Below are 16,515 nucleotides of genomic sequence, written 5' to 3'. Positions count from 1 at the left end.
ATTTTATTTACATGTAAATTTTATATATATATAAATGTTTTTTTATACAAACATATATTTTTAAAAAATATGTATAAAGGACCATTTATATTATTCAATTTAAATTATAATAATTTAAATATTATTAATGTAAATATATTTATAGTTTATAAATATATAGTATTTTATAGTATAAACATTTTAAATATAAATATAGTATTATAATCTATATTGAAACGTATTTAATATATACATTTGTAAAGACTTAAATAAAAATGTAAATATTATAAATGTAAATCGTTTTTAAACGTTTATATAATATACACGTGTATAAATACAGTACTATAAAAATATATTTTATACATATATAAATATTTTGAAGTATACTAATTTGAATATACTGTATACATTTTATAAAAATGTAATATTATAAATGTTACTAGATGTTTATACATTTGTAAAGACCTATGTATACTATAAAAAATTTAATTATGAATATATTTATAAACTATATTTTGAAACATATGTATATAATATCCAACCCCAAATCAGAAAAAGTTGGGACAGTTGTTCAGCTTAGGCTTGCGCTCCTTGTCCTTTACGCACTGAAATTCCTCCAGATTCCTTGAATCTTTTAATTATGTTATGCACTGTTGAATGTGAAATATCCAAATCTCTTCCCATCTTTCTTTGAGGAACATTGTTTTTAAACTTTTCAATAATTTTCTCACGTATTTGTTGGCAAACTGGCGATCCCCGGCCCATCTTTGCTCCTAAAGGATTAGACCTTTCTTGGATGCTGCTTTTGTACCAAATCATAATTACAATCACCTGTTGACATCACCTGTTTCAAATCACATCATTATTTAACCATTTTACCTCATTACTAGCCCTAAATTGCTCCTGTCCCAACTTTTTTTGAAATGTGTTGCAGGTCTGAATGACAGGAAAGGATGCATATTTACAAATGACATGAAGTTGCCAGACAAAACATGAAATATTTTGTGTTCATATTGTCTGCAATGAAATACAAGTCAAAGTAAATTTAGAAATCACTTTTTTTTTTTTTTTTTTGCGTTTTCCATACTGTCCCAACTTTTTCTGATTTGGGGTTGTACATGCGTAAAGATTCAGAAATGTAAATATATTTATAATCAATTATTTTTAATATATACATTTGTATAAACAACCATTTATACTATAAAATATTAATACATATTATAGATATAAATATATTTATAACCCATAAATGTTATTATAGTTAATTAGCGTAACTCTACACTGATAAAGAATTTAATTTGGCCAGTACAACCTGTTTAAACTGATATTTTCACAAGAACTGAACACTGAGCATTTCTTTTCGTTCTTCTTAGTGCATCTTGGGAGTCTTTGCCTAGTCTGATTCTCTCTTCACTCATCGTTTGTCAGTTATTTCTGTCACTCTTCTGATATTCAGAGTATATTGTGTGTATTTAGTTGTATTTGTCTTATTTCTGCCTCCCTCTAACATCTGCGTGTTCTGTCTGGTTCCCAGCTCTGCAGGCGGTGCCGTTTACGGCCCGTTCTGGGAAGCGTTCGTCTCGTCTGCTCTGCGATGGGAGTTCTTTATAACTGTCTCTCGTTTCCTCTCTTCTGTCTCTGAAGGTATCGCTCTTCATCTAGCTACCCATGTCAGCTTTGCTCTTCTGTAACACTGAACTTCCTGCAAGTGCCTCCCTTGTTCCTCCTTGTAGATCTGATGTTTCCCTTTCTTTCAAGTTTTTGAAAAGCGTCTTCATCAGGAGGGGTTTGTGACTGCGTGTATTTGCATTCGCCTGTGTATGTGTGCAGGTTTGAGGAACCAGCCGTATATCAGAGCAGACGGAGGTAGACGAAGCGCCAAATGGAAACCGGCTCAGCAGCTTCCCGTGTCGTCAGACATCTCTCTGTGAAACACACGCAGCTCGGAAGATTCCCAGATGAACGGACACAACTAATGAAGCCAAAAACAGTTTACAATAAATATTTAAACAGCTACAAAAGCTCTAAATTAAGCTCTATTTATTTTCAATTTAGCAAACACTTTCAGGGTAAACTAAAAAAAAACCTGTCAAGAACGTGCTTTTATATTTCATATGTTGCCTAAAAAGAAGAAAGAAAGAAAATATTTAAATAATTATGCTGTCAAAACGATTAATCGTGATTAATCGCATCCAAAATAAAGTTTGTTTACATAATATGTGTGTACTGTGTATAATTATTATGTATATATAAATAATACACACACATACATGTATACATTTAAGAAAAATGTGTTATATTTATTTTAGTGCTGTCAAATCGATTAATCGCATCCAAAATAAAAGTTTGTGTTTACATAATATATGTGTGTACTGTGTATTATGTATTTATAAATACACTCATTCATGTATATATTTAAGAAATATTTGCATGTATATACTGTATATTTACTTATATAATTTATATTATATATAAATATACATATTTTATATATAAATATATATTTAAATATATACATGCATGTGTGTGTATTTATATACACGTAATAATTATACACAGTACACACACATACAGTATATTATGAAAACACAAACTTTTATTTTGGATGCGATTAATTACGATTAATCGATTTGACAGCACTAATTTATATAAAACACATTTTTATATAATATAAATTATAGAAATACATATACAGTATATACATGCAAATAATATATATATATATATATATATATATATATATATATATATATATATATATATATATATATATATATATATATATATATATATATATATACACATAATTATACACATTTATTATGTAAACAAACTTATTTTGGATGTGATTAATCACGATTAATTAATTTGACAGCACTAAAATATATCTATATATTTTAAATATTTAATTATAATATATATATATATATTATATATTATATATATATATATATATATATATATATATATATATATATATATATATATATATATATATATATATATATATATATATATATATATATATATATATATATATATATATATATATATATTTACTTACAGTTTTATGGCATATTCCTGACAGGTTTTGTAAGATTAACCCTTTAACAACTGGATGATTTTCAGCTACATTTTACATTTAGACCCTTTATATTGATATTTACATGATGTATTCTTAAAATGCTTACTGTACACTTACACCAACTACTGAAAACTAGCTTTGTCTAGTATGTTTATACTTTTTTTTTCATACAAATCTGTCTTTTTCTTTCTACATAGTGTATGTATTACATAATAAAGATTTTATACTGGAAAACTGGCAAAAAGTACAGCATTTCTGGATACCAATCAGCGCACAAGACTGTGGTAGAAGATATCCACTTTAATAGTCACAAAAACAGCACAAGAACATTCAAAACCAACAGTCTCTTGTACATACAGAACCAGACGAGGTTTTTTCAACATTAAAACAACTTTTGCATTATAACATCTCCATATAGATATATTTCTATTGGTCAACATTGCATTCACACTTTGTTATTGTTTTATCACAAGTAGTTGTCGATAGATTTATGTACATTCTATATGTTGCGTTAATGAAAAATGGGGGTTACTTTTTTTGGACGTGTTAAATCACCAAAGAGGTCTGGAATGCTTGTATGGTTTGTTACAGATTAGACAACAGTGAAAAGGATCTGACTGACCCGTCTACTCACATAGAACTATATTTATTTAAAAAAAAAAGTTTCTCTTCATTAATTCAGAAATAAATCTATCTTACACTTGTAAACAGAACTTACAGAGAGAGGATTCTGCATGCAGACTCTGAGAAGTTATCTATCTACATGCAGTTCAGAACTCTCAAACTCTTTTGGTAGAAAACAAAAAGTTTACAAAAAATACCCTAAATTAACATATCCATGATCATACAGTTTATATACAGTTACACAGTTCTTTTGTTGTTTCGTACATGTATTTTGCACATTTATCAGTGTGTTAACACAGCATGTGTCGCATCAGATTTTGGATTTCAGTGAAGTCATTTTAAGACACGAAAAAGAACATAATGAGGTATGTATCAGGCATCTGATGGACACGACCACCAAGCCAAATTATAGCATCTTTATATATATAAATATATATATACTGCCTGGCCAAACAAGAAGTCGCTGTTTGGATTTAAATAGGCAAATCCTTAAGAGTCTTAACCTGGATGCCAGCCGAACTTAGCCCCGCCAACAACATTTGAGGTTGGGAAGTTCGGTCTGGACTTGATCCGTTGTGGAGAACCAGAGTTGTTCGGACCAATCAATTGTCCAGACCTTAAATTCACTGAAAGTCTTTGGGATGTGCTGGAGGAGACTTTACAGAGTGCTGGACTCTTGCATTGTCAATCCAAGACAAAAAATGGATGCACCTCTTGATGGAAATACATGTTGTGATGCTTTTCCATCAAGAGGTGCATCCATTTTGGTCACTGCAATAATGATCCAATCACAGACCCTTAAGCATTTGCCTATTTAAATCCAAAGAGCGACTTTTTTTGGACCTGGCATTGGCATATATATACTACTTATCACTAAAATGGGAAAACAATGGCAGTTGGGCAGTTGTTTACAAACCCTTGGCATTCATCAAATATGAATGAGATGTCGATTTATCGGAATATTGATCTCAACAGTCTATACCAATTTATTATTCACCGTCAACTGGTTATTCATCATACGGCAGCGTTGCGAATACGTCCCAGTGACACAAAGTGCTTCACGCATACATTGTAATGTGCTGTCAAATGTCAAATAACAAAATATAATGCTTTTTTTTTGCTCTCACACTTCAAATCCACTGGGGGAAACACATAGAAAATTGATTTGATTCATATAGTATTAGATCGCAGGTTTCATTCTTCATCATACGCTTTTCAAGAACTCATACAATACGAATTTGGATAAGGCATGTACCTCACGTTATCTTAGCATATTTTAGTATAAAAATACAAAAGTTAATCTTATATAAAATATCTAGCTTATTCTTGATATATATTCACCAATTATCTTGTCAATAGCTTGAAGATTTTAACTACTGTATTTAACTGTAAGGTAACATTTTTGATTGCAGTTGTGCTACACGTATTATCTAGAATTTTCTTTATAGAAAGTAAAGTCTACTAAGATTAATTAAGCTATAATCTAAAACCGACCCAAATACACATCAGTTAAAGGGCGAATCTCATGAAACCAGTCAAGAACAACAACTCCGTAGTCATATTTCATCCCAAAATAAAAATAATGATAGAAATAAAGGGGTCAGAAATCAAGAAATTGTCCTAGATCTTTTGACAAATAAGAGGTTTTTATATCATTCAAATATCCTTCAAGATCACAGGCTGTTTTGTAAAGGAGCCACAGTGTACGGGATAATTCACTTTTGTCTCTCATCGCAAACCGTTTGATATGGATTATGTTTTCAAAACACTCACATGCAATAGCGAGTGGCCGTTGATACTTTTTACTATGTCATGACGTTAGCCATGTTAGCCAATCATAAAAGTGGCCATTTACTGGCAAGCATTAAAGGAGCCGCGCATTAAAATGTATAATTTCAGACAGAGGGTCAGAATGAGGGGTGGAAATAATTTGTCCATGTTTCTTTTTTTCTATGAACATTATAAGTGAAGCTTAAGGAACATGTTAAAATAATAAAACACAAAAAATCCATGTCATGACCCCTTTAAATAAAATGAAGAAAATGAAGCACAATTTCCAACGAACCCTCAATACAGTAATGCGATTGGATGATTGGATGGATGGATGGAACAAATGATAGAAAGATAGAATGAACGATAGATAGAACGATAGATAGAATGAAGAAAGATAGATAGATAGAATGTTAGAAGGAACGATACAATGCGTAATAGATAAAACACTAAGAATGCTGGATGGATGGATGGATGGATGGATGGATGGATGGATGGATGGATGGAACGATAGATAGATAGATAGATAGATAGATAGATAGATAGATAGATAGATAGATAGATAGATAGATAGATAGATAGATAGATAGATAGATAGATAGATAGATAGATAGATAGATAGATAGATAGATAGATAGATAGATAGATAGATAGATAGATAGATAGATAGAAGGAACGATACAATGAGTAATAGGTAAAACACTACGAATGCTATAGCGATAGAACGAACAAACGATAGATAGAACAATAGATAGAACGATAGAAAATTATTGTTTAAATGTATCTATTAAATAACTAATCTAGTCTAATAAAAAATATAACCATTTAGAATTATAGGAATCGCCACAAAAATGAATTGCTTTAAAATGCACTGCTGTAGTGAGGCATAAAAACTTAAAATAAATGCAAAACACCTTAATAATCCTAAAAAGAAGGCGTAGATAGTCCTGAAAGAAGCTTAACTCTTACATTTTGGGGTCAAATATGATATAGGCATGTTTTCATGAGATTCACCCTAAAATGTTTTATAATTATATGACCATAAATGCGTTTACATTAGTAGATTGTAACTGCTTCATGTTTACTATAACCATATAGTTTACATTGTTTATTCAGAGTACATAAGCTGGCTCTTATTTGAAACCATCCGACCAGCTTTTTTTTTTTTTTACTATAAAATTACAATTAGACTCGTACCTTCATCAAAGCTCCTCAGTACTGATGTGTTGTGCTTGCTTTAGTGGAGGAGATGCTTTACTTCCATGTGTGATTTAGGCTCAGAGGTCACCTGTGCTTCCCCTGGTTTCTAGGGTCATCGTCGCCATGAAGCGTTCACCTTGGATAGGATCAGATCTCAGGGTAAAAGGGGGGGCAATGTAGGACCACTCAGGGCAGTACTTGGAGGCTGATAGTCAACGTGCCAGTACAAAACAATGATTGGCAATGCTAGGACAGTCTGAGGCCGTGAGGCAAAAGGAAATAGAGGTTTGACCAAAAATTTAAAAGTTTCCTTCCTTTATGAATTTTTTTTTTTTAATTAAATTCTTATTCATTCTCCTAAATAGAATTAAAATCCGATTGCCTTGCTTTTCATCCCATCAAGTCTAAAAAGTGTCATAACTATCTTTACTTATAAAGGAAGAATTGTATCTGACTAAAGGAATAGATTAAGGGCTTGTGTAGCCATATTTATGTCATATAATTAGATACATTGGGCTATTATAACCTCAGCATAATAAGAAGAGGTCAGGAAAGGATGGACTGGGGATCAAATACAAGCAAGTTAGGACAGGTGAGTGGATAAAAGAAGAGAAAAGAAAGAAATAATCAATGCATTGTCATTTCCAGTGCAATGTTTCTGACGGCCACTAGGAGGCAGTCTTTCTTCATAGTTACTGTGATAGTCAGATGATTTTGAGCTTAAAAATGGCAAAAGCACATAAAATAACTAAAACACGAACATATAAAAATAAAGCTACATCTAATTATTAATAAATATGTATAATAGTATATAAATGATACTAAAATAACACTGATTGATTTGAAGTACAAGTATATGAGTGTGCTCAGAACACAAGAGTTACATCCTCTGTCTGTAATCACATTAATATTCAGATTTTGATTTGAAATGTGGTGAAGGGAAGAGAGACATTTTTAACTACGCCACCAACTGAAGAGCAACCAAATTCACAGTAGATGAAAATGTATATATAAGCTGAAATCCTTTTAATTTGAGCTGCAAACACCACATAAAAAGCCACACCCATAGTGAAATCTCATTGGTCCAAAATTCCATTCCAACTGTACACTCAACATCAAATTTATTCTGATTGGCTGTGATTGAGTGACAGCATTTTTGCTTTTGGACTGGAAATCTTCGTGTCTGACTAGCAGCATTTATTTCTATCACATTTTTAATCCTTCCTCTCTCTCTCTCTCTCTGATAAAATAATGTTTTGCCAGAGCATCTTTGGAATAAATGTAAATAAAGTATTTGCTAACAAATGAGCAAGCTAAGCTCAGAAGCACCAACTCCGCCTAGAAAGTCAGGATGAATAATTTTTCCACATCACTGCTCTCCACAGCGCTCAGTTTGTTTAAGGGCACTGAGAGAACGTCTCTACATCAAGTGAGCACGATTCCATCCACCTTATTAAACAGCCACAGCGAGGTCCTTTAAAACCCCCGAGACACAAACCAACCACTGAAAAAGGCCCAGAAAATGGCACAAACACAAACATTTCTTTGCGCCCGGGGTCAACAAACAATTTGACCTTTGAAGAATAAATATTCCCTTCTTCGCAGCCTTCTGTTTTTGCCTTCCGTGAGCCAAAATGGTCAACAGAGCGAGTGTCCAGACAGTCTGTTGTCCGATTCATGGCACAGACCTCCCATTAAGCCTGAGCGAGGACTCTCTTTCCGGGAAAGGGCGGCCTGCCGCACTTTGTGGCGTGCCAAATTAGCCAGATCTTTGCCTGGGAACAAAGCCGGAGTTGTTCGTCATTGACGGATGACTGCGAACCGTGTCCCGTTGTGGCTGCGACCGCAGTGCTTACTGCGCTGAGCACACAGACGAGACTGATCTGCTTATCAAGACAGCTGCCTGCGCACACACAGTCAGCCGAAGATTAGAGGCCAATCCAGAAGGGTATTAGAATAAAACCAATGTCTACGCTGCCTTTACAGAACAAACAAAGTCTTGTACAGTATTGCTGTCTTAGCAGTGGTTTTAATCAACTGCTAGCTGCGTCTAAATAAATGAGCAATTCAGTTAGTATATCGAGTTTAAAGTGAATACACCAAGGCCGCATTTACTTTACGCGGTTCAAGTGACTCAAATACAAATTTTTTCCTCCCACGTGGCATCGGATATGACCCACGAACGTGTAAGCAGGGAAAAAAAGCACATGGATTCTCAAATCGGTTTCAGGCCGCATTCATATGTGTAAATAAATCAGATACGAGTCGGAAACATGCATTTTCGTCTGCCATGCAAGCGGACAGATCTGATTTTAACCTGTTAAAGGGATAGTTCACCCAAAAATGAAAATTAGCCCATAATTTACTCACCCTCAAGTCATCCTAGGTGTATAAGACATTCTTCTTTCAGACGAATAAAATCGGATTTATATTACAAAAGTCCAGGCTAATCCAAGCAAGCAAGTCGGTCGAAAGTTTACTTAATAAAGTTTTAAATATGGATATTTTTCTTACACAAACGCATCGATTCGCTTCAGAAGGCCTTTATTAACTCCCCAGAGCCGCGTGGAGAAGTTATTTGAAGGGCAGATGCACTTTTTATGGACTTCAAAAACAGAGCAACTATGAATCCAATTCTAAAGCTTGGATTAGCCTGGACTTTTGTAATATTACTTGTCTGAAAGAAGAATGTCATATACACCTAGGATGACTTGGGGGTGAGTAAATTATGGGCTAATTTTCCTTTTTGGGTGAACTATCCCTTTAATGCGAGTCGTACATCATTGGAAAAAGCGCGTGAATGATGACAACTCAGGTGGACACCAACCACGATGGTGCGATGAAGGATGTCTTTTGAGCCTTTGGGACGACAAGAGAGCTTGTATAGATGGCATGCATGGGACGTCGCCATTGGCCGTCGTGACTGCGTTTACACCCACTGAGCGGCAAAAAGACTGAGAGGAGCATTGGTTTTCAGCGTGAATGCTGCGAAAAACACACAAAACAGGAAAGAGCTTTGAGATCGACTCTACTAAGAGATTTGACAAGAAATCTGAGGAGTATTTTTACAGACTTCTGAAAGCTACAGAAAGAGAAGCAAATGGATCGCAGCAATTCACAGAAACAACTGGACTCCAGGCAGCGAAACGTGGATTTGCAGTTAACATTTTGTGTCAATATGTTGAATTTTAGGGGAAAATCATACGATATATATTGTATTGACAACTCATCAAATAAATATTTACCATCTTATATTCTGCATAATTGGATGTTTTTTAATAAATACTAACAAAAATTGGATGATATGAAACTTTAGCCGCGTTTCCACCGCAGGAATTTTCCCCAAGAACGAGGAACTTTGGGGTCGTACTAGGTGTGTTTCGACCGCAGGAACCAGGGTCTAAATGAATTTCCGGGTAAATATTTCCCCCTCCAAACAGCCCTGCTCCAGAGGTAGTACTTTTTCAAAGTTCGGGAACTTTCGGGGGTGGGACTTGGGCGCTGAACATGCTGATTGGTTGAACTCACGCAGCATTTTATTTCAACCAGCATTTTTAAAAGTCTTTTGCGAGGTTCGTTCTGCATTCAGTAAATATCAGTTCCTGTAAAAAAAGTTCCTGGTACAAATTGTTCCGGGTAATTTCGGTGGAAACGGGGCTTATATAGCCTAGAAATCTAGACGCAGCCTAGCGGCAGAAAATTTATTTTGCCGCGAGTGCAGTCTAGCAACTCTCGGGTAAACCCCAGAGCTGGAAAAACCAAACTCTGGTCAGGCCAATCACATCGTGTATAGAGTCGGTGGGCGGGCTTAACATAATGACGGAATGAGTTGCGGAGGTTCTTGGTGCTACAGGTAAACAAAGAAGCTGATGATCAGCTTCTTTTAAGGTTTTGGCCGCTACTCTGGAAGACTTCAGAGTTTAATCTATCAACTAACGTTAGCTCCGCTTCGGTTGGTTGTAGAGCTATCCAATTGCGTGCAGAGGGAATTTGGCAGACAACCTTTTATCCCGCCCCTCGGATTGGGCCCTGTCAATGGTGAGTTTCCAGACCCAACATCTTGATGTGGGTCTGGCTTGTCAGGCTAGGGCTTATATATAACACTGATATAAGTGATCACCCAGATTGAGATCTACCTATATTATATTTATATAAAGCGTTCACAGGCAAATTTGTTTTATGCATTTCCCCGGCGTCGAAATCAGGCTCATATAAATGTCAGATAACTGATCCCGGCTGCATGTCAATATCCATGAATCTTTGGTAAGTTGTAAGGATCGAGTACACTCTTTAATTTAAACTGATATTCGTTTGATTTACTCGTAGTTTCCCCTATTAAATCCAGTCATGCTGCAGGCTCAGTCCGGCTAAGGAGGCAGGTTCCGGTGGGAAAGTGATGTCAATGCATACCCTCTAGTATCATTTCGCCTGAGTCCATTGCAAATTGTGCTGTTTTTCTTCCTTTTCGTTTTTTCTGGGTCAGTACGCCTACCTTGGGTTGTTTCGCCAAGTGAACAGTGTAAATGCAGATATCGGATATAGGTCACTTTTATAAGATGTAAGCTGGTCGTCAAAAAAAAGGTCAACAAATCAGAATCGGGCATTGAGACCTGCAGTGTAAATGCGGCCCAAAGTGCACACTTCCGTTCATCACAAGCCACTAATTTAACACTGTTTAAAGTGCATTCATAAGGTTTAAAGCCTGACATGACTACAATATAGGGTATGTTTGAAAATGGTATACTACCATACCACTTACAATATTAGTAGTGTTGTATAACTAACACTAAAACTATAAAAATTATTTATATTATTGAAACAAAAACTAAATGACTAAAACTTAAACTATAATTAAAACGAATACCAAAAATATAAAAATAAAAGCTCATTCAAAATATGAATAAATACTATAATAGTATATAAATAATACTACTAGTATACACTAAGTATACTGTGCACAGTATGTAAATAATGCCACGCACTCGCTGCATGGAATTCTACAGTAAATCCCATAATGCAATGCACTCATTTTGACTAATGAAAAAGTGTTTTCAGCTGTGACTTTGTAAACCAGCTTTTGTATTAAGATTCAAACTGTGTAAGTATAGTCAGCTCAGCATACAGTATACCATTACAATTATTTTTCTGGCAGACACTATCAGTTTATGCATTCCCTGGGCATCATGACCTTGCTATATAGTGCCGTGCTGTTTTAGCTACAGGAGCACAGTATACATGATAGCATAGCATTCTGAACATAACTATAAACCTTCCTGTTATTTAGATGAATTCAATCTAACCAAGTGAGCAGTCGCAGTTTATAAAATGTATGGAATGCATAAAATCACTGTAAGGCCAGTTCACACCGACAAACGCGGACAATCACTGGATTACAGCACGTTACATCTCAGACATTGCATAACCAGACAAACGTTGCTTCGCCGATTGAACAAACATGTTAAAACGGGCAAAAACGAGCGGCAATAAATGCCAGCAGATGCTGACGGGTACGACAAAACCCGACGAAGTGTCTGTTGCCGTCTGTCGGCGGTGTGGCCTATAGAGGGGCTGCTTGCTTCATTCCATGTTTAATTCTCTCAGCCTGTGCCTTAGAAACACTTGGTGACAGGTGTCCCTGACAACAACACATGGACAGGAATCCATCCTGCCACACAGAGAAATCGCAGACGGGCAAAACCTCTCTCTTTCTGTGTCATTTATACACCCAAACCACCTTTAAAACAACAGCTTACAAACATTTTTCTCCTGCAACAAAAGAAAGTCAAGCGCGACATGAGGATGAGAAAATGACAATTTGCCTTTTTAGGTGATCTGTTCCTTTAACTGGCTTGTCTGTAAAACATCTTATCTTGCAGTCATGTCGCTGCCAATTAAAAGATTCACTATTTTCCTTTTGGAGACATTAATTTTCCCCTGCAGTGAATTAGAACGACTGCAGCCGGCTGGTTAACTCTGAGCTTACAGCTAGCTAATAGTCTGTAGATTAACCCTGCAGGAGTGAGAGAGAGAGAGAGATGACAGAAGATGGAGGAGAGAAACTTATCTCGCCCTTTTCTCTGTCTTTCCATCCAATTTTTCACTTCCTCCCCTCAGGGTTTGCATGCAATCTCTCTCTCCTCTCGTTCTTCCGGGATGGATTTTGGGGAACGCTGACTTTGCGAGTTGCTCTGATAGATAGAGACTGCAAGACTACGGGCACACTACAGTTAACTTTTCCTCTTCACTTTCGTTTACATCATTTGATCATATTTTCCTCTTAACGTTGAGTGATTCGAAATTAAAAGCCGTTTTGTTTTTGTCCTACAGAAAAAGCACACAAGAAAATCAAGATGAACAAAAACGCAACATGAAGTACAACCTTCTTCTCTGAGGTGAATATATCCGTTGTGTTCATCTTAAGAAGTTGCTGCGTTCACATCTGTCAACTCATTCTGACTGTCATCAGACAAACGGTTACGGTAAAGTGATATTTGACTCAGTGAGGGTAAAAATTAAGGTTCTTAAATGGTTCTTTGGTGGGGTGTTTGGTTCCATGAAGAACCTTTAATATCCAAAGAACCTTTCCATTGCACAAAAGGTTCTTTGTAGCGCAGAAAGTTTCTTAATACTATAAAATGGTTAGAAAAAAATGGTTCTTTAAAGAACCTTTCACAAAACGGTTCTTCAGGGAACCAAAAATGGTTCTTCTATGGCATCACTGTGAAAACCCCTTTTTGGTTCTTCCTGGCACCATTATTTTTAAGGGTGTACACAGATACTTTTTTGACATGAACCCCATGTCATGTTTTTGTTAATCTTGATTTCTCACAACTGTGGCTGCATCCGAAATCGCGTACTATGAGAGTAGGTACTACATTTGAATTTGAGCGAACTTCGCGACCGTTAAAAAAGTACGTTCTATATAGTATGAATGAATGTAATCCGGACGTACTACATCCGCCTTGTTGTCGTTATCATGTGACCTACCAGCGTCCTTTGCGTCCCATCACCTCCATTCATAAATCGTCTCCCGTGGCCTCATGGGATAGTAAAGTGTCCATCGTATGCGCACTTCAGAATCTCGCCAGAAGTAATAGGTTATCCGGGTACTTTTCGCCTACTGTTTTTCGAATACTATGAATTCAGACATACTGCTCTGTTGGCGCACCGTTTTTCGCATACTATACGCTAGAAAAGTATTCGATTTCGGACGCAGCTTGTGTGTTTTTTATGGCCAAGACAGAGTGAATTGCGGTGCTAATAGAGTCTATACATAACATAATACATAAAATTTCACTTTTTTTTTCACTAAACCCGAGTGTATAACCCCAGAACACTTGGAATATACGGCACACGTCGCATGGGATCATTCTGTGATGCTTTTGCGTCTATTTTAAAATTGCTTGATGCTGATCTCTATTCACTGTCATTATATGGATGAGTACGAGAAATACATTTTTTTTTAAACCTAAAAGAAAAAAGAGCATACAGCATTACAACAACACCAGGGTGAGTAAAAGATGACTTACTTTTCATTTTGTGGTAAACTATCCCTTTAAGGTTCTATATAGAACCTCTTCTATTAAAAGTGTATTTACCTTCTTAAAGGTATAGTTCACCCAAAAACGAAAATGTGATGTTTTTCTGCTTACCCCTAAGGCATCCAAGATGTAGGTGTCTTCGTTTCTTCAGTAGAACACAAATGAAGATTTTTAACTCCAACCGTTGCTGTGTGTCACTCATATAATGCTTGTCAATGGGGTCTAATTCTATTAGAGTAAAAAAAACATGGACAGACAACTTCAAATTAAACCCCGCGGCTTGTGACGACACATTGATGTCTTAAGACACGAAACGATCGGTTTCTGCGAGAAACCGAACGGCATTTATGCAAATATATCACCTCATATCAGACGAACGCTTCAGCTCTCCAGACTGCCATCACTTCCTGTCAGTGAGGTCAAAATAGCGTCCGGGTCATAGATATGTATACGTAGATTCCTCATTCGAGCGATCCACGCCATGATCCAGGCAGGCACTAATGAGGAATCTATGTATATATCTATGACCCGGCCGCTATTTTGACCTCACACACGGGAAGTGATGGCAGTCTGCAGAGCTGAAGCTTTCGTCTGATATGAGGTGATATATTTGCATAAATACCGTTCGGAGTTTAATTTGAAGTTGTCTGTCCATGTTTTTTTTACTCTAATAGAATTAGACCCCATTGACAAGCATTATATGAGTGACACACAGCAACGGTTGGAGTTAAAAATCTTCATTTGTGTTCTACTGAAGAAACGAAGACACCTACATCTTGGATGCCTTAGGGGTAAGCAGAAAAACATCACATTTTCGTTTTTGGGTGAACTATCCCTTTAATATGCGTTCCTGGTCTTTTTGTCCATTACTTAAGCCGGGTGCACACTGCGCGATTTATAATAGTCCTTTATGATGGTTCCTTGTCAGACTGTACGAACATGATCCCCGTTGTAAGCCATGTCACACTGTAAGATCTCAGTTGTCATTAATGTCAGACTGTACGATATAATTTTAATATCATCAATCAATGACGTTTTCGGTGACATACACGCAGGATTGAAATGGTGGCTACAAAGAAATCTCTAGCGCTCATTTTGGTCATGGTTTGTCTTGAAAAATGAAGACAATTCAACGGTCGTCCTAGGAGAAGTCACACTGCAGGACTGTGCGCCAAATCTTCTGACACTGCCAGAATTTCGTCTGAGTTAAAATTTGATCGCAACGGCCATTAATTGGCTGCTGGGGAGACTTTAGCCTAGGATCAGAGGAATCTTTTAGGATTTGATAAATTTGTCTCAGACGACCAAATCGTGGCCAAAATCGCACAGAGGAATCTTTTAGGATTTGATAAATTTGTCTCAGACGACCAAATCGTGGCCAAAATCGCACAGTGTGCATTATTTCCCCTATTCGTGAATCAAACTCCCATTTTTTTACAATCCAATCAATTCCTGGTGGATGAAATCTCAACCAAATATTTTTATCCTAACCAAGCTCAGATTAAAACATTGCAAAAGCAGTTTTATGGTCACATTGTAAATGAAACCCCTTTTTCCCCCAGGTTGGTAGCTAACCAAAACCGAACATGATCAAAGCACATCTCATCTCCAATTCCTTCTCTTTTCTGACCAATCTTTCAAAAGCTTTGACACATTAAAGCATCACAGTGACAGCGTCAGAAAGTATCTGGGTCGCGTATGCCATATCACCTTGACCTGTCCTGTCATAAGAACAGCACAAAAGGTTCTTTCAACTGGGACCTGACAGCTTGAGTACTCATCAAAATAGTGCTTCAGACCAGTATAGTTACTTAAAGGATTATAGACAAAGAGTGAAAGAGATGGAAAGGAAAACTGAAAGATGGCACAAGGATTCACTCCGCATCATTACGACTTCATTGGCATGTTGGACACCACTGAGATGCCATCCACCATCTCTGAAACATTTAAGGACATTAAGGCCTGAAAGATATTCTACGCAAGTGCAGTTTGGGGTCAGTAAGGTTTTGTTATTTTTATTACTCATTTTATTTAGCAGGGATGCATTAAATTGATCAAAAGTGACAGTACTTGCGTCACAATAATATGAAGCAGTGCGACTGTTTTCAACGTTGATAGTAACAAGACATTTTTTGGCAAATCATCATATTAGAATGATTTCTGAAGGATCATGTGACACTGGAGTTATGATGCTGAAAATTCAGCTTAGAAACTAGAAAACAGTTATTTAAAATTGTAATAATATTTTACAATATTACTGCATTTTAGATCAAATAAATGCAGCCTTGGTGAGCATAAGAGACTTCTTTCAAAAAA

At 36.0% G+C, this 16,515-nt stretch overlaps 1 protein-coding gene across 1 annotated transcript in view; it reads left to right on the top strand.

Moving 5' to 3' along the window:
• The window catches only part of fmnl1b (formin-like 1b), a 36,572-nt gene extending 34,379 nt beyond the window's left edge, over window positions 1-2,193 (top strand). Inside the window, exon 26 of the mRNA XM_079805797.1 lies at window positions 1,810-2,193. Coding sequence (XP_079661923.1) covers window positions 1,810-1,910 — 101 coding nt within the window. The 3' untranslated portion in view covers window positions 1,911-2,193. The remainder of the gene's footprint in view (window positions 1-1,809) is intronic.
• Window positions 2,194-16,515: the final 14,322 nt, after the last annotated feature.

The sequence above is a fragment of the Gobio gobio genome, assembly GCF_949357685.1.
Source record: "Gobio gobio genome assembly, chromosome: 23".
In the NCBI taxonomy this organism is placed as follows: domain Eukaryota; kingdom Metazoa; phylum Chordata; class Actinopteri; order Cypriniformes; family Gobionidae; genus Gobio; species Gobio gobio.
The sequence above is the reverse complement of the archived record's forward strand: the minus strand, read 5'-3'. Positions and strand labels throughout refer to the sequence as shown.